A 27,495-nucleotide genomic window follows, 5' to 3' on the forward strand; every position below is an offset into this window, starting at 1 on the left:
TTCTATTTGGGCTAAGAATCAAATCGACATGAGACAGGTGAACAGGAAAAAATCAGTTTTAATAGGCATACATATGGGGGAATCCACACAGACATGGAAATTCCAGAGACAGGCAAAATGAGGCATATAGATGTCATTCTGAATTAAGGGGAAAAGGGGTAGGCGTCTGGAACTTCAGAGGAAAGGAATGTACTTCACAGCGAGACACAGAACAGATGTTTGGTAATTAGATGTTTGCCCTGCCATACAGCTGGGTCACCCGGTTAAAATTTTCCTGTGTAAATAAACCTTATTCTGGAAATGACCCCCAATTTAGATTCTCCTGTGTGATTAAGGGAGGAACAGAAGTTTCTCTTGAGCCCACAGGGTGCTGAATGCCTTCAGAATCCACATGCCAAGTGGCACATTCTAGGAGTGCCTGTCCTAAACCCCCTACAGCATTATACAATCTAGTTCCATCCCTCTTGTTGTAAATGGCAAGGCTTCATTCTTTTTTCAATGGATGATTAATATTCCCTTTGTGTGTGTGTGTGTGTGTGTGTGTGTGTGTGTGTGTGTATGGCACATCTTTATCCATATCTTTATCCATTCACCTGTCAATGGATGCTGGGCTACTTCCATATTTTGGCTATTGTAACAATGCTGCAGTAACAGAGCTGCATATAGCTTTTCAAATTAGTGTTTTTGTATTCATTGGGTAGATACCTGGTAGTGGAATTACTGGATCATATGGCTCAAATTCTATCTTTAACTTTTTGAGGAACCTCCATACTGTTTTCTGATGGGTGCACCAGTTTACATCCCCACCAGCAGTGTAAGAGCGTTCCCCTTTCTCCACATCCTCGCTGACATCTGTTTCTCGTGGCGTTGATTTTAACCATTCTGACAGGTACAAGGTGATAATCTCATTGTAGTTTTGATTTGCATTTCTCTGATAATCAGTGATGTTGAGCATCTTTTCATGTGTCGGCCATCTGTATGTCTTCTTTGGAGAAATGTCTGTTCACATCTTCTGCCCATTTTTAATTGGATTATTTTGGGGGTGTTGAGTTGTATCTGTTTGGCTTTCTTTAAAGAGCAGGGCAAACTCATTATGGAATCCTAGGTTTTTATAAAAGGTTTCTAGTCTTTTATAGTCGTTCTGCCCACACCTAATTCAACAGCAGTTTTTAACAACGCTTTTTTATTGATGGTTTTTTGGGTCATGCAGCCTAGTTTCTTAAAGACAGTCATTTTTTATGTTTATATTTTATCAGCTTATTATTAGATTATGCAGTGAAAATAATAAGCACACCAGCATAAGCAGAGTAGGGACTGAATACAGTTGGCTCTTTGTAGATACTCAGCTCAGCTGGTAGAGGTATAAGTGTGCAAGCATAACCCAAGAGACTACAAGCCATGAGAAGTCAGTACCCTGTGTGCATGTCAGTAGTGTTTATGAAAGGAATGAAGAACAGTGGGAAACCTAATTAGTTGGTTAAATTGAGGACATTGAGAGCATCTACAGCTTTTCTAACTTTGCTACCTGATACCCTAAGATTGGGCAGTGCAAATATCCTCACATATAATATGATCTAAGCCTTTTTGAATGGTCTCTAATGACCCCCTCCATATACTTTCTGCATGGAAATTATTGACACCAGTGGAAGTCCAGTGGGCTTTCCAGCTTTGCCAGATAACTCATTTGATAGGCCAGGTTATGTAAAATTCAGTGATCAAAATGATGGGAGCCTAGTTCTTCAACCACTTATACTTCTAATGATTCCCTGTTGTAAATTCTTTGGTAAAAATTGAGAAATCTGAGAGTTGTTAAGAAAACTCAACCTGTTAATTTGAAGATCTAATTGATTTTATTAAGAGATTCATGAACCAAGCAGCATCCCATCAAGCAAGTAGAGGGGAGCTCCAAGGAATTGTACAAACCAGAAGGTTTTTACAGGAAGGAGGGTGGAGCAGAGAGATACTAGCAAAAGAAAGAAAAGGACTGTTTTAGGCCATGCAGTTTTTTTTTTTTTTTTTCCATGCACGGTTTTTATTATACAGATTACCTCACTCAAGCTGATCAGGAAATTTCAGATTGATTTTGAAAAGGTCACACTCCCAGGATAGGATAATTAAGTCTTGGTTTGCTGTCTTAGGGGGCAAGTGATGCCAACTTGGGGCTTGCTTTATCTTTCTTTTAACAGAGTGAATCAGGTTCTTTCCTTTATGATCCAGAAATTAATTATAAGCCAAAAAAAATAATAGTTTTTTTTTCTGTTGGCTCTGTATACTTGTGAAGTCTTTTGTCTGGATTCCTAAAAATCCAAAACACAAAATCTAAATTCTTTCGTGTTTAAAAATAAGCCTAGCACAGTATTAGCATAAGCTTGTGAACCGTATGCTTGTGGTTTATTTCTGCTTTGGCAAGAAGTGTCTTAGGGAAAATTAGAGAGGGGTTATGCCAGATGTATGGTACACCTGTGTGGGGTGTGTTACATACATATAAAAAGTACAAAAAATACTAATAGCTTCTAAGATTCTGGTCAAATAAAGTATTTTCAGAAACTTCCTAATTGATGCATAGGCTTTATAAGGTTTCTGCAACCTCCTGTGGCTGTCACCCTCCCCCCCCTCCCATGGGTTAGTTAGAGGGCTATTTACTGATTCCCTGAGTTATTAGCTAATCTTGCATTTCTATCTGCACATCACCAGTAATACCAAGCTCGGAATAAGTAATTAGTGGGATTTATTGCGCAGATCCAGGAGGATTTTGCATGCACTTGAGGCATGTTGACGTGCTTTAGTTTTTTTAGTGTGAAGCATTTTGAGACACAAGTAGGAGCTCTTGTGAGCCTCAAGTTTTTGTGCCCGAGCATTTGGGAAGGAGATAATGATCTCTTCTAAATAGATAGGAGCGCTTCTGTCAGAGATTAGTTATTGATTGTAAGAGAATCAAATTTGCTTCTTGAAATGTTCTGTCTTAGAATTGCATTGGACTTTTCATCCCCATGGCTGGTTTGACCCACTGGTAGGTGACAGAAGTTTAAACATAAGAGCCCTTTTCTCCCCTTGTTATGGAGTGATCGTTTATAGAATTCCTTGGCATGTGGGCTCCTTTTGTTCTGTGATTCATTTCTGGCATAAAATATCTTCTGGGTCGATTATACTGAGCCGTGAGAAGAAATAGAGAATAGAATAAATCATGAAATGCCCATCTTCAGGGCAGTAGTAATACAATTTTACCACGAAAATTATCCAATAGAGATGATACATGTTATGTAGACATATGTAAATTGAATGCAAATAATAATTTAATACCTGAACATGGCCCGGAGGTAGGAAGCTTATTGGAACCCATTGTTCAAATGGCTCATCATCCTGAGTGTGTGAATTAGCCCCAAGTGATACCAGGTACTCTGGCTTGCCTGGCAGTTGTCTGTAGTTTCTAATTTCAGGAGCACATCTTTCCAGTATGTTATTTCTCCGACCTCAATTCCTTCTGCTTTATGCCTTGCTCATTTCCACCCTGGCCATGCTTTCCTCCTGGGTCAAACATGCCAAGTAGACTTCCACCCCAGGGCCCTTGCACCTGTTGAGTTACTACCTGGAAACCTATTCCCCAGATGTCAGCATAGTTCACTTCTTGGCGTCATTCAGGTCTCTGAATCAGATATCACCCTCTCATGAGGGTTTTTCTCACCACTTATGTAAAACTGAAGAGCCTTCCCATCTTTCTCTATGTCTGCTTTATATTGATATATATTATTCCTGCTTTATAGTATTATATGTATTATCTAAAACAGTTTCTATTTTCCCAATTTATTTATTTTAGTCTCTTTGCCTCACCAGAATGCCACTTCCCTAAAGGCAGGAATATTTTGTCTTTTTGTTTATTGTTATATCTTTATTGCCTAGAGTGGTGCCTGGCACATAGTAGATGCCCAAGAAATACTACAGAATTCTTTGAATAATGTGTGTTGGTTGATATTGTGCCAGGTTTCTTTTTGGACATTTTGTTTTTATGCAAAATTGTGTGTGGTGTATCTTTTCCAGACTCTTCCTGTTGGAAAAGGAGAGGAGACAGTGAATCATTGTTGGTATTTTTTAAATTAGGTTTTCAGGGAAAGAGCAGTTTTAACCAGCTGCTGAAAGTGAGGTTTGTGGGGATTCATTGTTCTCCGTCTTTATTGCATTCAGAATATTTGCAAGGTGAGGCCCTGTATCAGCTTTCACGGGATACACAGAGGCTGGTTAGTCACAGGCCTTGGCCTGGGGGCTGTCACAGGCTAGAGGAGACAGTAGGACATGGAGGAAGATGTGTGCATAAAACACATTGAATGCTATGAGAATTGGGGGACTTCATCTTATCTTTGACATCTATAGATGTACTACTATCCATCAAACATGGGCCTTATTATTATGGGTAATTAAACATTTAAAAATTTTGAAGTATTAGCTTTGATGTAGTTTTGGAATGTAGGTGAGGTTTGTTAGGATAGGGTCTGGAGCCGATGGCCAAGAAAGAATTGTTGAGATGTCTTTGGTGCAAAAAAAGTGGTTTTATTAGAGCATGGAGGTAGGACCCATGGGCTGAAAGAGCTGCTGCACTGGGGTTGTGAGGCATGGCTGACTATATACTTGGGAGGGTGGGGGTAAGGAAAAAGGGAGGCTTTCAAAAAAACTTTCATATGTTAAAGAGGACCCTACAAGATTCTGGAGGCCTTGACATTGTCAAGTTAAGGGGTTTTTTTGCCCTCTAGTAAAGCATAATGTTAAGACAGTTGGGAGCTTTCTGGAAGAATGTCACACATATCCCATCCAGGAGTTGGGGGGGTGGTTTGCAGGGTGTCAGCTTGTGCTTTGTCTTCAGGTAACCTTCTGCTCCCTCATCAGCTTCATGTAGTTTAGGCTTAATCAGTGTATTGTTTAAGTATTTGAGAATTGGTATGCTCTATGGGACTTTAAAATTAAAAAGTCTTTTTTTTTTTTTTCTCCAAAATGCCAACTGAACTATCAGCCACAGTGTTCTGTAAAATGTTGTGTTGTTTTGGACTGGAGTTGAAGAGACTGGGTGAAATCACCTCTGCTGACTGGGTGCAGCGTCATGGCCAAGAGCATGGCCTTGGGGACCAGCTGGCCTGTATTTGAATCCCTGCCGCAGGATTTATTAGATTTATTAAGCTGCATGACTTGGGGAATGATATAATCCTCTCTGTGCCTCATTTTCCTCATCTGTGAAATGGAAATTACAGTACCTACTTTACGAGATTATAAACACGGTTCCATGACTTAAAGTGTGTATATATTAATACAGTTTATGGCACATTGTTCACATTTACATGATATTTACTATTATAAATATAATTAAGCCGTTACCATCATTCTTGGATTATGGCAAACTTAGGAGTCTGAAGAAGGCCTTTTATTAAAAAAGAAACTTTTAAGAATTCTTATAATTGTCTTCCTTCTTCTCCCTGCTCCCGTCCCCTTCATCTTCATTAGTATCGATTCCTTGGATATGCATCGGTCTCTGTTTGTCTATATGTGTTTTGAATTTGTGTAAGTTGTGGTGTTCTGCAAATCTTATCCTTCTTAAACTTTTCTAACTCAGCAGTACATTTTATGGATGTGACTGGTCATATCTCTACATCATTACTTCTAACCCATGCATGCCTATTTATTGTATGTACAGTCTACATTTTATTTATATGAAATCTTACATTGCCTCAGACTCCCTACCCTCATAAAAGTGAACATCCTTGAATATATCCTTGTATATACATGTGACCATGAGCATGTTTGTTGTGTACCTGCCCAATAGAAAGCTTCAGGATCATCGGGAATGTGCATATATTTTCATTAAATTCTGTTATACGGCCACCAAAATGGCTCCACCACTCTGCTTTCCCACTAGCAATGCACGATAATCCGGTATCTTTATATCCTTGCCATTCCATGGTAGTATTTTACTCTTTAATTTTGGCAAATCTGGTGGGAGTAAAATCTAGTTATTTTAATTTGTATTTCTCTGATTCCTTGATCTATGTGTTAGCCATTCATCTTTCTTCTGTGGGTTGACTATTCTTATCCTTTGTCGATTTTTATAGTGTATTCTGGTTTTTATTTGTAGGAACTCCTCTTATGTTCTAGATGTTAAAATGTCTTCTCCCAGTCCCCATACATTTGTTGATTTTTCTGAAATATCCTTGTTGGGGATCCCCGGGTGGCTCAGCGGTTTAGCGCCTGACTGTGGCCCAGGGTGTGATCCTGGAATCCTGAGATCGAGTCCCGCATCAGACTCCCTGCATGGAGCCTGCTTCTCCCTCTGCCTGTGGCTCTGCCTCTCTCTCTCTCTCTCTGTCTGTCATGAAAAAATGAATAAAATATTAAAAAAAAAATCCTTGTCGAAGAGAAACCCTTATAATGTAGTCCAATCCATCAAATGTTCAACTTGTGCTTCGTACTTTGGTCTTGTAAGAAAAGCTTTTCTACATTCAGAGTTATGTAGATCCTCTCCCACATTTTCTTTCATTAGTTTTGTAGTTTTACTATTTACATTTCAGTTTTTACCTTTGTTATATGCCGTGAGGTTACAGAGTCAGCTATGTTTGCTTTCCCCATCTCATTTCTTCCCTTTATTATGGTTTATTATGCTGCTTCTGTAGTATACCATGTTTCATATTTTTTTTATATATATGCTGTCTTTTCCAGCTTTAAGCTTACTAGTTTCTGCATGAATACCCTATAATCATTAAGCATTGTGGCTTTGTCATTTAATTTTTATATCTGGTAAGATGATTCTCCCTTTTCAAAATTAACTTGGCCCCTCACAAACCTTTATTCTTCTGTATATATATTAGAATAAATTTGTTGATTTATGGGGCACCTGGGTGGCTAGCTGGTTAAGCATCTGCCTTGGCTCAGGTCATGATCCTGGGGTCCTGGGATCGAGCCCCGTGTTGGGTCCCCTGCTTAGCCAGAGAGCCTGCTTCTCTCTCTCCTCCCCATTAATGCTGTCTCTTTCTCTCTCACACTCTCTCTCTCTCTCTCTCTCTCTCTCAAGTAAATAAATAAAATCTTAAAAATAAGGAACTTGTTGATTTGTTCAAAAATTCCTACTGGATTTTTATTAGAATAATTATATAAAAATTCAGGAGATGAGACTTCTTTATAATATTAAGTCTTATTCATTAACCTGGTATGTGTTATTTCTGTTTTCTTGATTCTTACTGATTTCTTTTAATAGATTTAAAAAACTTTTCTGTAAAGGCCTTATGTGTTCCTTATTGGATTAATATCTATACATTATAGATTTTTTTGCTATTATGAATGTCTTATTTCCTATTATATTTCTCATTTGGTGATTATTGGTGCAGAAGAATGTTAGGGACTTCTCTAAGTTCATCTGACAACTTTGCTGTAGTCAGTAGGTTTTTTTTTTCCCTTTTTTGTAAAATCACATCTAGGGCCAGTTACATTTTTGTTCCTTTCCTTTTTTTTCTTTCTTTTTTTTTTTTTTAAGATTTTATGTATTCATTCATGAGAGACACAGAGAGAGAGGCAGAGACAGGCAGAGGGAGAAGCAGGCTCCCTGTGGGGAGCCCAATGTGGGACTTGATCCCAGGACCCCGGGATCATGACCTGAGCCACAGGCAGACGTTCAACCACTGAGCCATCCAGGTGTCCCTGTTCCTTCCTTTCCTATCCTCCTACCTCTTCCTTCCTTCTTTCTCTCTCTCTTTCTTTCTTTCTTTCTTTCTTTCTTTCTTTCTTTCTTTCTTTCTTTCTTTCTTTCTTTCTTATTGGCTAGTGTCACCAATACTATGTTAAACAGTGATAATATTGGAATACTTATTTCTAAAATTAAAAGCAATGAAACTAAACATCTTTAAGTATTGTGGGTACTCTCATTTTTGGTATGTAACTAAGTTAAGGCAACTTCTTTCTAGTCCTTGTTTTCAGATTTTTTTTTAATTAAAATGGCAATCTGGGATTAAAAGATCTTGGTTTCATGTTATTTGCAAACAACATATATAAAATAAAATTATTTTCTTTGAGGATCTGTAATTCCAAGAGAATATAGTACACATTTATCCTGCTTTCAATGCAGTGTTGTGTGTATATTTTTATAATGATAGGTTAGTGAATTGAAGTGTTGGATAAGAAGTAGGAATGTGTAAGAGATATCTGCTTTCTTGCTTTTTATCAATTATTTTAATGTCAAACTTTGAAACGCGATTTAAATAACTAGATCCTCATGTAATTGAGAAGGGCCACCTGGAGAGGCTGAGCCTTGAATCAGATTTTTTTATTTGAATTTTGAATGATACTTATAATTTTATCTTTTTAATGATGTTTTTAGGTCTATCAAAAGAGAAGACTAGACTGAGGGTTTTTTTTTTTTTTTTTCTTCCCCTAGTTCTAAAATTCTATAGTTTCACAGCATGAGAAAAGATGAGAATTGGGCTTGGTCAGTGGAGAGAATCTTCATGCTTTTAGCAGAAAGCATCCAAAAGGAGACTTGGCCCTTGAACTGCAAATTCCCAAATACAGGATGTGGTTGGTGGGTGAAAGGAGGGTAGGTGGGTGGAATGTCTTGAAGTTGCACTTAACTGCCTAGATCAGGAAGGTAGTGAGAGCTGGAGAATTTTGTGTGGGGGGGAGGGGAGGGCAGTGTGTGATAAAGGGCCAAGTACCTGAGACCTGCAAGGTTGATCTAGCTGGAGGCTGGGCCAGAGCATGGTTAGGGATTCTGGAGTGGTTAGATTAGCTGTTAGAGAATTTATTTGGGGGCTGAAAATGTTGGGAGACAAGACAAACTGAAAAATGTCAAGTTTTCTTGTCCTTTACTTGCGGGAAATGGAATTACATGCATTTGTTTGCACTGTTTTTCAAAGATCTGCCATTTGTAGGTATGATCTCAGGTTCACATGGGCATGATCAGAAGCAGGCTAGAGACTGCCTCTCTGGGGAAAACCATTCTTTTCCCTTTGCACACGTTGGCACATATTTGTGGCACATACACAAATATGCTTTAAAAGAGGGTATTGATATAAAATTAGAGGGAAATATTTATGATATATTAAGGATTTGCAGATGAAAATGGAAGAAATTCCCTAGACTTCCCTAGTAGATTTTGTAACTGAAAGCTGAAACTTTTATTTCTGCAAGAAGGCAAGAATTTGGAAAAGTAGAGCAAGCGAAGTATAATTTTTGAAAAATTAGTCATGGGAATGAAGTTGGGAAATGTCTCAGTTTTAAAACCTTTTATTTCTACTTTGGATCTGATTAATGCAAGCTTAGGATAACAGAATATTAAAAAGCCAAAAGCAAAGCAAATGCAAAGGTCCACATACAGCTGTGAAGCAAAATAGTGGAATAGATTAAACACCATAAATTTTGAGGGCTGCTGGCTGGCTCAATCAGTAGAGCACGTGACTTTTGATCTTAGGGTCATGAGTTCAAGCTCCACATTGAGTGTGGAGCCTACTTAAAAAAAAATAACACCAGGGGATCCCTGGGTGGCGCAGCGGTTTAGCGCCTGCCTTTGGCCCAGAGTGCGATCCTGGAGACCCGGGATCGAGTCTCACGTTGGGCTCCCGGTGCATGGAGCCTGCTTCTCCCTCTGCCTGTGTCTCTGCCTCTCTCTCTCTCTCTCTCTGTGTGTGACTATCATAAATAAATAAAAATTAAAAAAAATTAAAAAAAATAACACTATACATTTTCATTGGATGTTGACTAATGGGAAAATCAAATTCTGAATGATTTTAAGGTCCTCAATTGTACTATTTTAAAAACTGATGCTTTTCCTTTTTGTTGATAGAAGTATGCTTACTTCTGAAAGAAAAGGAATAAATCCCAATTCTTATGCTTAGCTTTCACATATTTAGGAAAATACTACATTAATTTTTTTCTTTTCTGGGGGAAGAGAAAGGAATATAATGAAAGATTTTAGTTGATCAGATTTGTTTAAGTGTCTGCCTTCGGCTCAGATCGGGATCCTAAGGTCCTGGGATCCAGCCCTACATGAATTAGGTTCCCTGCTCAGTGGGGACCCTGCTTTTCCCTCTCTTGCTCCTCCCATTTCTGCTCTTTCTCTCTCAAATAAATAAATAAAATCTTACACACACACACACACACACACACACACACACACACACAGACTAGTTTTGTTTTTTGTCTCCCGTGGGCTATTTATTTTGAAATATAGTGTCTTTTTTCCCCTTTAGTAGGACAGAATTCAAGGAAGTGAGGAAAATATGCTCCAAATTAAATGTCATTTGAATGCTGTTATAAATCATTGACTTTCAGGGATTTTTTTTTTTTTCCATCAGAAAACTTTCTGTAGAAGTGATTGCCACAAATGTATATTTAAGATATTTCCCCCCTTATTCCTTTTCAGTTTTTAAATTTCAGCTGCAGCAAGCTTAATTATAACTTCTGGTATGTTTTAAGAGGGTCTTAGGACCAGCAAGTGATCTTTACTATTTGAGGTTTTGTTTTATTCCAAAATATTAATGGGAAATTGCCTATTACTTATTTAAACTAATTATTTATTTTTAGTACCCATGTAGCATTGACATTACCTACAGGCATGTTAACTTCTACAACAGACATATTTTTGCAAATGTGAAATCATATTTTAAATGTGCTTTTTCCCTGAAGCAAACTGCTTTTCTTTAAAAAAGTAATTAGGATGATTATTCTTTATTTTTTTATTTTTATTTTTTTAATTGCGGAAGTGGGAAAACTGTGTCTACTTAAGTTAGTGTTGATGAAAACAGTCCATGTATTTGACTCTGGGACCATTAAACAATCTTTCATCTGTGTTGGTGCCTGAAGGCCTAATTTTTATTAATTTATGAATGATAATGATGATACTTCATGCTAAGTATGTGGCACATGCCCTACCTATCTCTTCTCATTTCATTTTCCAACAACTCAGTGAGATGAGATAGATAATATTAAAATTTTAGAAGTGGGGGAAAAAAGTAGAATTTTAGAAACAAAAACGCCATGCTACTTTACTAGGCCACCTAGCTCATGAGTGCTAGAGCTGAGATTTGAACTCAGACCATTGACTTTTGAATCTGTGCTCTTAACCATTCCCCAACCACAGCTTCTGGATAGTTCAGTGATTCTGCTGTAAAGCTTCCCAGACTCGACTGTATCTCCCAGCTCAATGTTTGATTTCCCTTGATATTCTTTCAAGTGCTTTCTCCCTTTATTTCAATCATGCCTTTCCCTTCATGCCCATTTTAGCCAGTAAGTACAAAATGTATGTAGGTGTGTCTTCCTCGCAAAGAGGGGGAATTTAAGGGATCTGATGAAGTATGTAGGAAAAACCAGCAGTTGGTAAATATTGTGAAACCCGACTGCATGTCGAATGTCTGGGCAGGGTGAGCATCAGCGCTTTGTCTCACCTGGGACTGCATTCTCTTCTTTGGCATCACCCCCATTTGTCAGGCAGGCGCTATATGGGATAGGAGATACAAGGATGGATTCTCTTAGGTATAGGGTGAATATTTTTTTTTTAAGATTTTATTTATGTATTTGACAGAGCACAAGCAGGGGGAGAAGCAGGCAGAGGGAGAAGCAGCCTCTGCACTGAGCAGGGAGCCTAATGGGGGGCTCCATCCCAGGACTCTGGGGTCGTGACCTGAGCCGAAGGCAGCCGCCTAACCAACTGAGCCACCCAGGCACCCCTGGTAAAGGTGAATCTTATTCCCGGAGAGAAGCAGTTACCCTTAACTCCAGATTTTTCACAGATGGCATTTGTGGCATTTCTAGTTGCCCTCACTGAAGTAAATATTTGGAATAAAAACCTGCCATATTGTTTCTCAAACTCTGATAATGTTTTGTTGTAAAATAGTAGCAGGGATGAGTGTGTATGATAGCTAAACACAATTTAAAAAACACAACCTGGAAATTTTAGACAGGTTGCCCATGGAAAGAGAGCCTTCTTGTTCTTAGCAGTTGTAGTTTGTTGGTCTCTCTTTTTCTCCTGGAGCTTGACGACCTATGGAATTTACCAAGAATCAGGCTTTTTTTGTTCATATTTACCCTGAGAGGAGGCACTGGTGTGAATTAAACCATGAGGATCCCACAGTTAATAGGAAATTAAAGGTTTTTCCACTCAAATTTATTGCTTGTGAATTGACAGCCATTCAAGTAATGATCATGAAGTTAGACATTCACAGTGGAATAATTTGGCTTCTGGGTGAGTTTCTTGATTTATTCGCATTTACAGTGATACTGCTCCAGGCAGAGGTGCTTCTTGCCAGAGTTGTCTTCCTGTCCAATGTCAAATGGGTTCTTATTCTCCCCAGCATCTAGAATGTTTTCTCCCCCTACAATCTTTCAATTTAATGGCCGACCATATAGATTCTCTAGTATTTAATTATATTTTGGACTTCATCACCACTTTGATCTGTTAAAAAAAAAAAAAAAGAGGTCAGTCACTGCTAAGTGACTTCTTAACATTTTAAAAATCAATAGGGCCTTCATTGATCAAGTTTTAAGTGATAGAAGGAAAGAAACAAACTTTGGCCATACAGTTTTCTACTGTGCTAAGCGTTTTATGTGAACGATCTAATTTAATCTTCATGATGGCTTTTAAGGGTCAATATTATTATTCCTTTTTTAAAGATTAGGTAATTGATGCTTAATAAGAAAGCAAATAATTCAACTGAAGTCAACAGTGCTAGAATCTGGTAGAGCTAGGGGAGGGAACCTTGGACGTGTGGCTTCAAAGCTCAATGAAAAAGCTGCCTTTTCTTCAGTTAGAATAAGCCTCCCAAACAATCAAAATGTATTTCAGTAGGCTTTGACTGCTTAAGCAAATTTACTGTCATTAAAGGATTAAAGAAATAGCTGCTTTCATCCTCCACACTCCAAGTGAAAACATTAAAGCAGAAAGTAGATAGATGCCTGTTGTATTTCATTGTAACCAAAGTATATGTAATTCTTAGACAAAAAAATTCTCCAATTGTCTATATATGAGGTTATTTAAAAGCGACACACTGCTTTCCAACTATATTTGTATTCCTATTAATTATATCCAAGTTCAATCCAGAGAAGCTTTACAAGCTACTCTGATGTTGCAGGACAATATCGAGGTCTGATTTCCACCCCACCTCACACACCCCACTCCCAACCCCTTGACAGTTTGAAAATTACAGATCATTAACATTTAACAGCTTTTAGAACTGTTGACTGTCACTCTATGCCTAAGGCTAAGACCCGCTTTGAAGGTGCTGTCTCTGTCTCCTTCAATCCTGCTCAGGCTTCAAATCCTTCACTCTCAGAGCTGTGCAATGAGGTCAGCTCTAGTGAATCTCTTTCTTTGGCATATTCTGGCTGTATTGCTGAATTAACACCTGCTCTGCACTTTCTTACTGTGTGTGTGCTCGTGTATGTGTGCTTCTGTCTGTATCCTCTGTTCCCAGCAATAAGCATCTATAAGGAAAGACTGTCCCGTACATCTCCTGTTTTCTTCTTGAGACCACAACATAGATATTCTCCTTGGCACGTAGTAGGTGTTCAGTAAATATTTGATCACTGAAATACATAAGCTGGTATGAGTCAGCATATCCTTGAACTGCCTTCTCTCAAGCTGAAGTGAAGGATAGGAACATTTAGAATGTAAGTTCTTTGTAGAGTTGAGCAAATTTTGGGTAAGTATGTTCACATGGTTCAAAAAGAACATAAGAGACTGTTGAGGGGAAAAAAAAAGTCTCCCTTCCTCTCTGTTCTTCTCTCATTCTCTACTTCTCCACAAATAAGTAGCCACTTTTTTAGTTTTGTGGGTCTCCTTCTAGGGTATTTTTCTGCTTTAAACAAATAATTTTAAGCAAATAACAATAAAAATACTTTTCACATTTTGATGCAGAACTTTGCATGCTATATGACAGATCTGAACCTTGCTTTTTCTCACTTAACTCTCTAGTGTAGAGATTTTTTTTTTCCCCCAGACCAAATGATAAAGACCTTTCTCATTCTTTCTCAGCTTGGTAGTGTCAGATTATGTAGGTGTACCATTATTTATTGAATGTGTCCCATACTGTTGGACCTTTGGGTTGTTTCCCATCCTCTGCCATTAAACTTCCTTCTGTGATGGCTCATGGTGGATACCTACGCCATTTCCCCTCGGAGCAGGGTGTATTGAAGGATACATTTCCAAGCAGCATTTACATTTAATGAATACAGTTCTACATGTTTCATACGGTTTAAAGACTTTATATGTTAACTGTCTGTTCCTATCTTGCCCCATTTTTATAGTTTGCTGTTCCTATCAATTCCTGGGATTTCCATTCTTAATTATAAAGTGGCATGGCGAGGTATTTGAAACAAGTTGAAAATATTTTCCCTAGTTTATTGTTTGGCTTTGTTGGTGGAGGGAGTGGGCTTTTTTCTTTTAAAGTTTGTTTGTTTATTTATTTATATTTAGTAATCTCTATACCCAACATGGGGCTTGAACCCATGACTGCAAGATCAAGAGTCACATACTCTAAGCCAACCAAGTGCCCCTGTGAGAATGGGTTTTTTAAAGTTGTTTTCTGGAATGCCTGGGTTGCTCAGTGTTGAGCCGCTGCCTTCAGGGAGTCTGCTCCTCTCTGTGCCTGTGTCTCTGCCTCTCTCTGTGTCTCTCATAAATAAATACATAAAATCTTTAAAAAGAAATAAAGTGGTTTCCTGTGAAGAATTTTTTTTTTTTTTTTTTTTTTTTTTAGGTAGTCAAATTTGTTTTTTCTTTTATGGCATTTGGATTTTGAGCTGTTAGGCCTTTCCTTTGCCCCAGGGCTCCAGGTCTTCCTGTGCTTTTTTCCCCTTTTTAAAATGTCTTTGAGCCAGTTAGGGTCTATGATCTGGGAGATGAATCTAACTTTGTTTTTCAGATGGGTGCCCAGTTACCTCAATCGCAGTTATTGGAAAAAATTCATCTCCACTAGGTTGAGTTGCCATCTTTATCTTCTACTAAATTGTTACTTGGATTATATATTCCTTTAGGATGAAATAAGAGCCCTACACTAACACATGGGGATTCATTGGTGGATAACTAAGGACTTTTAGTCATGCAGCAGACGTTTATTAAGTATCTAATAAATTAGACAGTCATCATGTGCTAGGTCTTGGGGATATAAAAATGAGTTTGGAAAACTTTTAAGAAGGTAGCTGTAGAATGAATATAATCTCACTGCAGTGGAATGAGAGTAGCAGGGAGGCTGAGGCAAACCAGAAGATGATTCACACATCAGGAAACAGCTGAGTTTTAGGGTTCAGTTGAAGTTTGCCAGCCATGAGGGGAAGAACATTCTAGGAAGAGGAGGTAATGTATGGAAAGGCACAGATCCATAATAGTCTGTGGCATCTGGCGGGGACCCAGTAGCCTTTCATGGCCAATAGAGTAGGGCAGGAGACACATTGGAGATGAGACCAGAAGCATGGTTAATGGACGTTGGCTCTTTGAAATGAGTGTGGGATTTGGGCATGCAGTGTTGCTGGACTTCCCCCATGCCTTCATTCCTCTAAGTAGATGAAGGGGAAAGATGAAGAGGTCTAGAATAAATGGAAGCCAACACTTAGCTGTGTTCTGCAGGTTGGTTGCTGAGTTTTGACAACTGTTGCTTATTCTAGACGACTCCAAGTTCCCGAAGCCGCAGTCTCACTTTGCTCCCCCATGGAACGCCCAATCCTGCGTCTCCCTGTAGCCAGAGACACCTCAGCACGGGGGCCCCCGGTGTTGTCACAATCACGCATCACAAGTCGCCTGCAGCTGCCCGAAGAGCCAAGAGTCAGTATCCTGGCCAGCTTCATGAAGTCAGAGAGGTAGGCTTTGCTCTCCTTCTAGGTTGAGTCGTCCCCGGGCACTGAGGGCCGCTACCACTGCACTGCCAACTTCCCCTTCCCTTGTACCATCTTGATTACGAAGAGAGATGAAGAGTAGCCAACCTCCCAGCTACACAGCCATGATAGCAGTGCCTCCTGGTTATAGAAAAAACAATTTGTTTCTGTGTCTCAGGTTAAATGAGGTGTTTGAGAGACTCAGAAAGCCGGGCAAGCCAACCCACAGATATGTGGGTGTAAGTTGAAGTGGAGTCAACCATGCTCTTAGCAAAGGATAGACAGTACACAGTCATGGGTAGCCAGGAAGTAATTGAGGTGGTTTCGAAACTCAGGATGCATGAGACCTTTGATCTGCGTTCCTCACTTGCAACGTGCCTGCCTTGACGTGACATTCCCATCAGAGACCACGTTCAGCAGAGTGCTAGGTAGGGAAGGGGCACTGTCCTCAGAGTCCGAAGACTCTTGTTTGGCAGCAAAGTCTTTCAAAGCTTTGAATCTGGGTTTCGGCATCTATAGACTGGAAATAACTCAGGCCTTAGCCTCCTCTCCAGGAAGATTTGAGGTTCACTTGTAACTGTGCACTTGAAAGCCTATCAGCTATGAGTGCCTTATAAACCTCTGTGGGACCATGCTTTGTTTTTACTTTTGACACACTGGGAAACCATCAGTTTGGGGATCCTACTTCCTTAGTGTTCATCTCATCCTTTGCAACTGTTCCCAAGAATAGACTGTATGAAATAAATGATAGTGGTGTTTGGTGCCCAACCTGCGTTGAGGCTTTTGGCTCTGCAGCTGGCTTGCAGGTGAACCAGCCCATCCTCTGAGGGAAGCAGGGGGCCCTGGCCCGTGGTGAGCAGCACAGTGGGCCTCCTGGCATAGGGTCTTATGGCTCAAGTCAGCACGCATCTTGTTTTATTTTCTAAATGTCATGGGCCAAGTTGTGCTGTGTCAGCCTGCTATATTGGTCTGACGCTGGCCCAGGACAGAAAATCTGGAATCTTCTGAATTGAGTCTGCAAGATACATATGCAAGACCTGTCTTTCCTGATAGATTTTCACATGCACACACTCTGTATTACCTAGTAGAGAGATGGCATCAAATGCTGCCTTTGAAATAGTCACCCTGATGTTAAAAAGAGAAAAAAATGGCGTTTAGCTCTGAGCTTAACCTTGATAGACTGAATGATATGAGGAATAGTTATGCACTTGTACATATTTTTCAGTTTCCACAGCATCTTAATCTGTATTATAGAAACACTTTGTACCCAAAGTAGAACAAAATAATGGTATCCATGACCCAGTGCCAACAGTGCCAACTTTCTGTTGTTCTTGTTTTCTCTCTACCATTTTTTTTTTTTTTTTACTGGAGTATTTCAAGGAAATCATAAATATTCTATTAATTTATCATTGCCAGTAAATGCTTTATTATTTATCTAACAAAAAAGGACTAAAAAAACCCCAACAAACTTGACCGCAACACCGTGAGAGTTGCTTTTATGTAGACCTCACCGCGAATATTTTTGCAAGCATCTTAGAGATGACAACCTAAAAAAAAAAGGAAAAAGAAAAAAGACACGTTGAAAGTTCATGGTATTTTGAGAATTCTATTATAGCAAATCTCTAATACGCTGACTCTTACAAATGATGCTAAGAAGCCTGGAATATATGAAGTAAAGCAGAGGTGCTTGCATTGAATGAGCCATGGCTTAAATAAAAGTTGAAGTGACTTAGCTTAATTTTCAGTAGCACATGATGCAACATAATGCCCAAATCTTTTCTACCTCCATTTTTTAAAAAGTCATTTTGAAAAGAATAAAAGTATGTTCTTTAGGCATATGTGTATAAAAATAATTATATAAAGTATATAATGCCAAATATCTATTGCACAAGAAGTCTAAAGAAGAAAATCAGAATTACCCATAGTCCTACCTCCTTTCAGATAAGCATTATTTAAGCTTTCAATAAATATACTTCTGGGTTATTTTTTCTGTTACATGTATAGGTAAGTAAAATTTATATAGCGTGATCTCAGCTTTGCCAACAATTACGTTATGTACTCCTTTTATCCTTTATCCTATTGTTTTCTATTTTCCACCCATGAGGGGCGATTATTGAAATTCCCCATGAAATTTCATTATATGAAAAATATGTGAAATGCCTCTATAGCTATAGTGATTTGATTTTTGTACCCCTGGGAAATTGTGTATTTCGTCAGGCAGTTGCTTTTGTCTACTGGTGACCTTTCTTGCTGAAATCTAATTTTAAGTGAGCTTGTTGAGGCGTTAGTGTCAACAGTGGCAGTTGAGAGAATTGTAGGGTGCTGAACACCTCTGAGGGAAGAGGTAAAAGTCCTGATTCTCAGATATCCTGTTCAGCTTCATTCCTGATTAGAGAAGTGTAGCTGTTTGGTGACATCTGTCATTATGATGTGGACAGATCCACCTTGGGAACAATCTGAGAAAATTTCACTCATACTAGAAAGTTCTGCAGTTTTAAAAGTATATTAATTTCAGAGTAAAAAAGGACTTGACTTTGGATTCCACTGTATTTATCTATAAAATAACTAGAGGAAAATGGAATAGCATTTTTAACCCAGCTGTATAGGGGAGATAAACTTAGGACCACTGAAGCAATGAAGAAAATCATCATACACAAGACAGATGTGCCTGAATATCTGAAGGGGGAAAAAAAAAGAAAAGGAAAAATAGTCTGGCCAGAGGCAATAGAATAAATATTAAATGAAATCACATAGCATGGGGGAAGATAATAGGACACTTTTAAAGATTAAATGGTTATCCTACAAAATATAAAGAATTGAGATCTTAAAGGTCAGTACGCAAAGTCCTCACTAGAAATCGTTAGGAAAGATGAGTATAGGGAATTTGAAATAATAGGCATATCTTTGTTAGGAATTCAAGAAATGAAAATTAAGACTACTTTGTCTATCAATATCAGAAATAATTATGGCCCATTATAGGTTAGGCTGTTAAGAAATACTGGTGGGACATCTGGGTGGCTCAGCAGTTGAGTGTCTGCCTTCAGCTCAGGGAATGATCCTGGAGTGCCAGGATGGAGTCGCACACCAGGCTCTCCTCGAGGAGCCTGCTTCTCCCTCTGCCTATGTCTCTGCCTCTCTCTCTCTCTCTCTCTCTCTCTCTCTCTCTTTCTCTCTCTCTGTCTTATGAACAAATAATAGGTAAGATCTTTAAAAAAAAATACTGGTAGTGCTTCATATTGTCTTTTTAATCTGTAAGACCCAAGCACAAAACAAAGCTATTCATTGCCATTGACCCATAAATTTCCTGTTGAGAACTATATTCTGAGGAACTAATCCATGGAATTGGGGTTGGAGGAAGAAAGTAATTTGGGGAAAGCTATTCATACTAGTAAAGTAATAGATCCAACACAGAACATCATGGAAATGACTGAATAAATAATAATTCACATTAGATACTGAATCACTGTGTAGCAACTTAAGATAAAAGTCATGTGTAAGAGGGGCGCCTGGCTGGCTCAGTCGGTACAGCATGTGACTCTTAATCTTGGTTGTGAGTTCAAGCCCCACATTGGGTGGGGAGCCTTAAAAAAAGGTCATGTGTAAGCATTATGACTACATGCACATGTGTATGAAATAAGGAAATCACGATACAGAAGAATATGTGCACATTGAACCCTGTGTCCCTCTTAGTAAAGTCCAAAAATTGTTTAAACCTGGTAGTTCCAGGATTTTGGATTTTATTTGCAAACTAAAACATAAAAGTAGAATTTTGGGAGCAGCATGATGTTGCAACTATTAAAATTTGACCAGCAAGGGCATTTTTAAAGCATAGTGGCAATCTGTGGTTACTGCAATCTCAGAAAAGCTCATTTAATGCCCACCCCCTCACCACACTTCATCACCTCCAAGGCATATAATTTCTGAATAAAGAGCTACTTGTTGCACTGAATAAATTTAGTTTTATGAAAAGCATACTGCATTTCTCCTGTTTTTAATGTTTTATCTTGAATTGGAAGAATATTCATCATGGATTGATTCTAGCCTATGAATATGTGTTTTGTAAACCACTGATCACCACTGACTTTTTTAAAAAAATTCTATCACTCTTTTACCCCTTGCTGTCCGTAGAATAAAGATTGTACTCTTCAGCATGGCAAACAAGGCCTTCCATAGTCTGTTCATCTCTATGTCCTGCCTACAGCATGCTTGCTCATCCCCACCATGCACTTACTGCCTTCAGTGGGAGGTGTGTTGCCCAACTAGAACTTTCTGCCATGATGGAAATACTCTGTCCCTTGCATTCTCTTCTGAGGGAGCCACCACTTAGGTGGGGCTTATGCACTTTTGGAATGTGCTAGCCTGCACTGAGATTACTATAAATGTGAAATGTACACTGTATTTCAAAGTAGTGCCAGAAAAGGTAAAATGTTTACTCTTATTATGTTTTCATTTCATTATGTTTCATTTCAAATGTTTTCTTTCATAATAGTGTTTTAATACTCATTGAATGTGGAAATTATTTTCTAGGGTTAGGTGAAATTAATATATTAAAATTCATTTTACCTGGTTCCCCCCCCCCCCTTTTTTTTTTTTTTTTACCTTTTTAAGTGTGCCTACTAGAGAATTTAAAATTATGTGCCTCCTGTTTGTGGCTTGCCTTGCATTTCTTAGCTTTGCTCTTGGTTGTGAGCTTACTCCATCATTCCTCTACCTATTCTACAGGTACTGAGTGCGTACTATGTGTCAGGCTGGATTTTTTTTTTAAAGACTATTTATTTATTACAGAGTGCAAGCACAAGCGAAGGGTAGGGTGCGAGGAGGGACAGAGAGATAAGTACACTCCCCGCTGAGTGCAGAGCCCTAGGTGGGGTTCAATCCCAGGATCCTGAGATCACAACCTGAGTGGAAGGCAGATGCTTAACCCACTGAGCTCCCCAGGAGCCCCCCAGATGATTTTTATGCTAAAAGCCACGTCCTATTCATCTTTGCCTCTTTTAGCCCTAGCACAACTGCTGGGCATGCTGGTTTCACAAATTGATTTGAGGACCCATTTTTCTAGCAGTTAGAGTGGTTTAGAAACAGAATGTGGAGACGTCAAGGGTTGCTTGGATACCCATACACAGTGGATGGTGACTGGCGAGGAGTGGAGTCAGGTATTCACACGATTTTCTCTGACAATGAGAGCACTGGGTGGAGATATTCCTGTCTAGTTGACCAAGGGAAAGGGATGATGGTGCAAGCCTCTGAATGTGCCACTGGAATTGTTTTATAAATAGGTTCTGAAATATTTTTAAAAATCAATTTGAGGGCAGCCTGGGTGGCTCAGTGGTTTAGCACCGCCTTCAGCCCAGGACCTGATCCTGGGGCCCCGAGATCGAGTCCCACGTCGGGCTCCCTGTGTGGAGCCTGCTTCTTCCTCTGCCTGTGTCTCTGCCTCTCTCTCTCTCTGTCTCTCTCTCTCTCTCTGTCTCTCATGAATAAATGAATAAAATATTTAAAAAAAAAAGTAAATTTGAGTCCTCAGCTGTTTAAGCATACGATGATTAAAATTATGGCACTTACTTGAATTAACTTTTATACTTTTAGTGACATTATTACGGGTTTTAATATGGCTTATTTTTACTTAAATGGCCACAAGTTCATTTGGTATAAGTACAGTGTGATTTTCATCAAATTCTTGTTTGCTGGGTGCTTCTGAAAAAATACAACCCTACTACATATTCACAAATGAATTGAGTAGAAGAATATGAAACAGGAAAGTCAAGATATTTCTTCTTTTCCTAATTCTTCGTTACTGTTTCCCAAAAGTGACCCCTGAAGAATTGATTGGTGTGTGTGCAAGCATGAGGGCATGTGTATGATTGTGTATGTGCATGGATTTGGGTGTATGTGTGGGACTGTGTGTGGTCTACACGGGTTTTACTTTAACTATTTTCTTCCTTGGATTAGTGTTTAAAATTCTCTAAAGAGGATACCTGCTAAAAAAAATTTGACTCCAAATATGGTAATAGGCTTGGACATAACAAATATTTGAGAAACAGAATAAACTTGGAAGAGCCCAGGTTCTTGTGTCTTTGACCAAATAATGTTTTCATTTTGACATTTGACTTAAAAAAAAATACAGTTAATTCAGCTGGGAGACTGTGTCTGGATTCTGGAACTTGATGAGGGAAGAGGTCATGCTGTTGCATTGTAATGGGTATGTGTGAGGCATAAATTTAGTTTTAATTAAGCTTTCCATGGTAATTTATTGACGTGTAGGAATTATCCTTCCCTTACACTATTGTTGACTTGCTTCCAAGCACATATCCTTTTGAAGAGAGAGCCATGTGTTGCATTGGTTTACATTAGGTAGGTAAACTGTATCAAGACTGTGTCACTTAATATAGTTTTAAATAAACCTTTCAGAGTATAATATGTGCAGATGTGTGTTTATGTGGTTCCTGCTATATGAATATGTTTCTTCATGTTATTGCATATTTATTTAATACACATACAAAGGAAGGCCTTTTAATGAAGGTGTCATCTTTATACATGATATCTGCTCAGTACTCTCTCCCTTCAGGATGGTTTAGTTTGATCCTGGTGCACCTGGATGTCATGAATGCCTGGTTAGAAACCTTGATTCGTGTGCAGCCTTTGTTATGGAAGCAGTCACTGTCAAATATCTCCCTAACAAATTTTATTAGCTGATCAATTTTAAGGTAGCGGTCAGTACTGGCAGCATTGAATGTGAGCAGTTCCATCACCAGGGAAACTGCATTTAAGGGATAAAGTGCATTTATCCTTTGTGTGAACAGAACGATTATTTGGAAAAAGAAAAGCCCCAAATTAATTCTTCGGTGCACTTTTTTTTGTTTTTTTTTGGATAAATGTTGACAACTAACCTGTGCATGCATTTTTACTAGCAATTTGCCATCTTTCAAAGTAGGTCTGCTCCAGACTTCAGTTTTCAAAAATTGTAATGCAGGATTAGTTGATAGCTGTAGTTTCTGAATGTTTTAAAAGCACCAGAATGTTGTTTTAGTAGAAATACTATAGATCCTTACTATATAAAAGCAACACTTTATTAATGCAGATTTACTTTAGGAGGTAAGATGGATGTTTATTGATGGTGAAGCAAGTTGACTTGGAATAGGGAGTATTTATGACCACCATGGCAATCTCTCGTTAGCCTCTGTATCCATGCAATTTGAAACGGATATTTGGGTGGTCCATGGAACATCTTGGAGACCCTCTGTTTTGAGTCATTGGATTTTGACAGTAATAGCAGTTCAGGTGAACACCACCACAAGCAAAATGATGAGATAGTGTCTCCAGTAGCCTTCAACTTGTGTCTCCCAACCTGCTGCTCTGGGAGAAGGATGTCTTAACTGGCTCAGGGCAAGACTCCCTGTAATGTTGAAGCTGGGGGAGGCTGAAGGCAGAATTAACTGCCAAAGATGTAACTTGCGCCGTCTCCCAGAAAGCTAGGATTGTTCATAATTTTCTGTTCCTCACCTCATTCATTTTGTTGAAAGCGAGGTTCTAGCCTAGTTGGTTGTAACACAAATCCCTCTTCTCTCACTTGATTCTCTCTCTCTCTCTCTCTCTCTCTTTTTTTAAAGATTTCATTTATTTATTTATGAGAGACACACAGAGACAGGCAGACACACAGGCAGAGGGGGAAGAAGGCTCCCTACTGGGAGCCCAATGCAGGACTTGATCCCAGAACCCTGGGATCACGCCCTGAGCCGAAGGCAGATGCTCAACCACTGAGCCACCCAGGCACCTCTCTCTCTCTTTTTTTAAAAAAGATTTTATTTTTTGGGCAGCCCAGGTAGCTTGGTGGTTTAGCGCCACCTTCGGCCCAAGCCGAAGTAGTCCTGGAGACCCGGGATCGAGTCCCACGTCGGGCTCCCTGCAAGGAGACTGCTTCTCCCTCTGCCTGTGTCTTTGTGTGTGTGTGTGTGTGTGTGTGTGTGTCATGAATAAATAAAGAAAATCTTAAAAAAAAAAAAAAAGATTTTATTTTTTTATGTCTATACCCAAAGTGGGGCTCTCACTCGAATCTCTTGTCAGGCTCTTTTATTATCTTGTAACATTTGGAAATTAGGCATTTACTTATTTATTATATGACGCTTCTTGTCCCTTCATATAGAAGTTTTTTTTTTTTTTTTTTTTTTTTTTTTTTAACTTTTATTCCTCACAGCCTTAGGACAGCTCCTGGTACATAGTAGGTGCTCAATGAAAATTTGACTAAATGAGTGATTTTCCATGAAGGGAATCCTAGCTATTGTGAAACACTCCTCCACTGATTTGATTAAAGCCTTTTGCTGAAGAGGGAGTTTCTTCCCCTGTAGTATATTTTTAGGAGACTCCTAGTCCCAGAGCAGAAGCAGCATAGAACTTGGGGTCAAATGTATTATGTACTTGTGGAGGCTACCTTCCACTGTGCCCCAGACATGCTTGGGTATTTCTTTTCTTAATTCTTGATGCACTTTATGTCTCCTTATATTTTTAACAAATATCTTGGTTATAATTATTTTTCTTCATCTCCCACTAACAAATAAACTCCTTCTCAAAAGACATGGATTCATTAACAATAGTGACAGTTACAGGGACAATAATATTTCATACTCATTGAAACCTTACTCTGTGCCTGGTACTGTGCGCAGCTTTACTTCACACTCCTCAAGTCAGCCCTGTGAGGTAGATACCATTGTTGTTGTCCCTATTTTTACAGATGGGGAACTGAGGCATAATGAGGTTTAGACAGAGAGAGGTGTCGCAGCCAGGTTTCAAACAGAGAAAGAGAACCAATAGGGGATCCACATTATGAGATTTATTGTAAGGAATTGGCTCATGTGCAAGTATGGGGTCTGTCTAGGCAGGCCCAAGATCGCAGGGCAGACGGGACCCCTTAAGGCGCTGTCTGAAGTGAGGATCTACACAAAAAATTGCTACTGCTTCACAGAAGCTTCAGCTCTGCTCTTCAGACCTTACAGTTGAATCAGGCCTACCCAAATTTATGTAGGTAATCTTTCTTACTGAAAGTCAACTGCTGATGGGTTTTAATCACATCTATAGAACACCTCACAGATACGGTTAGGTGAATGTTTGATTGAATCCCTGGGTGCTGTTGTCTTGCCAGTTAAAAAAAGAGGGGTTATGGTTTGAGTGGTTCATGATTAACAGTTTTTCGAGTTTCGTGCCTTGTGATTCCACCATTCTGACCAAAGCTGATCAGATGAGCTTTCAGCCTTATTTCCAGCCTGGCCATTGAAATTTGAGGTGGACTTAAGTGGGACTCTAGAATGAGATTAACCACCCTTTTAGAGCATGAATGGGAAGCACACAGATGCCAAGAGGTGGAGAATTAGCAAAACGAACTGCTGCCAACTGAGTATGAGTAGCTAAGTCACAAACTGGACACCTCCCAGTGGTTGCCGGGAGAGCTGCTATGGTGCATTAATCAGGGTTCTCCAGAGAAGCAGAACCACTGAGGGGGTGGGAGTGTGTGTAGATGTATGTGTCTATATACAGTGGACCTTTGAACAATATGAGTTTGAACTGCATGGGCCCACTTATGTTGATTTTTTTTTTTTTTTGGATAAATACAGTATAGAACTATAAATGTATCTTTAACATTTTAATAACTTTTTTCTCTAGTTCACTTTGCTGTAAGAATATGGTATATAATACATAAAACATACAAAATATGTGTTAATCAACTGTTACTGATAAGGCTTCAGGTCAACAGTAGTTTATTAGTAGTTAAGTTTTAGAGAGTCAAAAAGTTATACATGGATTTTAAGCTGTGCAGGGGGCCAGCACCCCTGATCCCTGTGTTGTTCAAAGGCCAACTCTATGTACACAGAGTGAAAGAGAGCAGTTTGAAGAACTAGGTCATGTGATTGTGGAGGCTGGCAAGTCCAAAATCTAGCAGATGGGCTTGCAGACTGGAGACCAAGGGAAGAGGCAGAATTTCAGTTCAAGTCTGCAGGCCATCTACTAGCAGAATTTCCTCTTGCTCGGCGGGGGGGGGGGGGGGGGGGGGGGGGGGGGGTGTTAGTCTTTTTGTTCTACTCAAGTCATCAGCTTGTTTGATGAGCCCACTCACATTATGGAGGGCAATCTGCTTTGCTCAAAGTCTACCAAAGATCCTCTCATAACAACATCCAGAATAATGTTTGTCCAAATATCTGTGCACCGTGCCCCAGCCAAGTGCACACACAAAATTAGTCATCACAAGCATCCTAGACTTATAGTCTAGGATCACTTGTAGTCACTTGTAGTCACTTGTAGTCATCACTCTCTTGTAGTTTTACAATACATGTCTGTCCTCTGAGACCACCCTTGAGCCTATTTCTGGAATGCTAACAGAGCTTGTCTATCACCATTCAGACCATGCTTGGCTACTGCACTCACTTGGGTCTAGTGCTGGGTCACTGATAAGGGGTATGATATGAAACCCAGACTGTTGTCCAGGGACTTGAGAAACTAGGTGGTTGATTAAGCTAATAGGAAAAGTATTCAGTACTACCATAGTTAGTAGCAATAGGAATTCACCAGAGGTAAGGCCAGGCGGGACTGGCTATGTCTTCATATAGACCTGTACCCCCTGAGCTCCAGAGCCACCAGGACCCCTGGAAGAGTCACTCCTGGATTCAGCATCTGGGTAAACTGATTTTATACCTCACAAACTTTTCTACCTATGATAAGAATATTGCTGAGCAAGATTATATATATAGTGGAGGAACCTCTGTCTACCTATGTGTGTCTCAGGCTCACAAAAAATTCATGATTCAGGCACTTTTGAAGCTTTGCACTCAAAAGGAAGCTAAGTGGCCGATTATTTTATGTCACAGTAGTTCTGTGACATAAAGGACTTCTGCCTGTTTTCACTTTATATGGCAATTTAATACAAGAAGCCTTTCTATAAGTGCTCTACACCCTTGAGATAATGACACATTTTGGATATTGAATGAGCAAAGAGGGAAATTGGCCAGGTTCTTCCTTTGGTACTCAAGCCACACTCAGACCTTGTGTGCTCTGTGATCTTATTCTTGGTGAATTCTGTGGAAGACATTGTTTTTTTTCCTAGAGGCTCACAGTAGTAGAAGTAGAAATAAGACACTGGTTTTTCCCTTTTCTAACCCCTATTAGGTACTTGAACAATTAAAAGTTGCAGGTTGAAGCAAATGGTGGGTACTGGAGGGTATTATGCTGAGTGAAATAAGTCAATCGGAGAAGGACAAACATTATATGGTCTCATTCATTTGGGGAATATAAATAATAGTGAAAGGGAATAGAAGGGAAGGGAGAAGAAATGAGTGGGAAATATCAGAAAGGGAGACAGAACATGAAGACTCCTAACTCTGGGAAACGAACTAGGGGTGGTGGAAGGGGAGGAGGGCGGGGGGTGGGGGTGAGTGGGTGATGGGCACTGAGGGGGGCACTTGATGAGCACTGGGTGTTATTCTGTATGTTGGCAAATTGAACACCAATAAAAAATAAATTTATTATAAAAAAATAAAAGTTGCAGGTTAATTATAGAGTATTCTTAACTACCACCTTCCTTTTTTCTTTTTTTAAACAATTCTTCCTAGTTTTTTTTTTTTTAAAGATTTATTTATTTATTCATTCATGAGAGAGAGAGAGAGAGAGAGAGAGAGAGAGAGAGAGAGA

At 39.2% G+C, this 27,495-nt stretch overlaps 1 protein-coding gene across 2 annotated transcripts in view; it reads left to right on the forward strand.

Moving 5' to 3' along the window:
• The window catches only part of OSBPL10 (oxysterol binding protein like 10), a 296,044-nt gene that overhangs the window by 132,737 nt on the left and 135,812 nt on the right, over positions 1-27,495 (forward strand). Inside the window, exon 4 of one of the 2 annotated variants that reach the window (XM_038570616.1) lies at positions 15,619-15,810. The exons of the other annotated variant lie outside the window; for it this stretch is intronic. Coding sequence (XP_038426544.1) covers positions 15,619-15,810 — 192 coding nt within the window. The remainder of the gene's footprint in view (positions 1-15,618; positions 15,811-27,495) is intronic. 2 annotated transcript variants of the gene reach the window in all.

This window comes from Canis lupus, chromosome 23 (assembly GCF_011100685.1).
Source record: "Canis lupus familiaris isolate Mischka breed German Shepherd chromosome 23, alternate assembly UU_Cfam_GSD_1.0, whole genome shotgun sequence".
Taxonomy (NCBI): domain Eukaryota; kingdom Metazoa; phylum Chordata; class Mammalia; order Carnivora; family Canidae; genus Canis; species Canis lupus.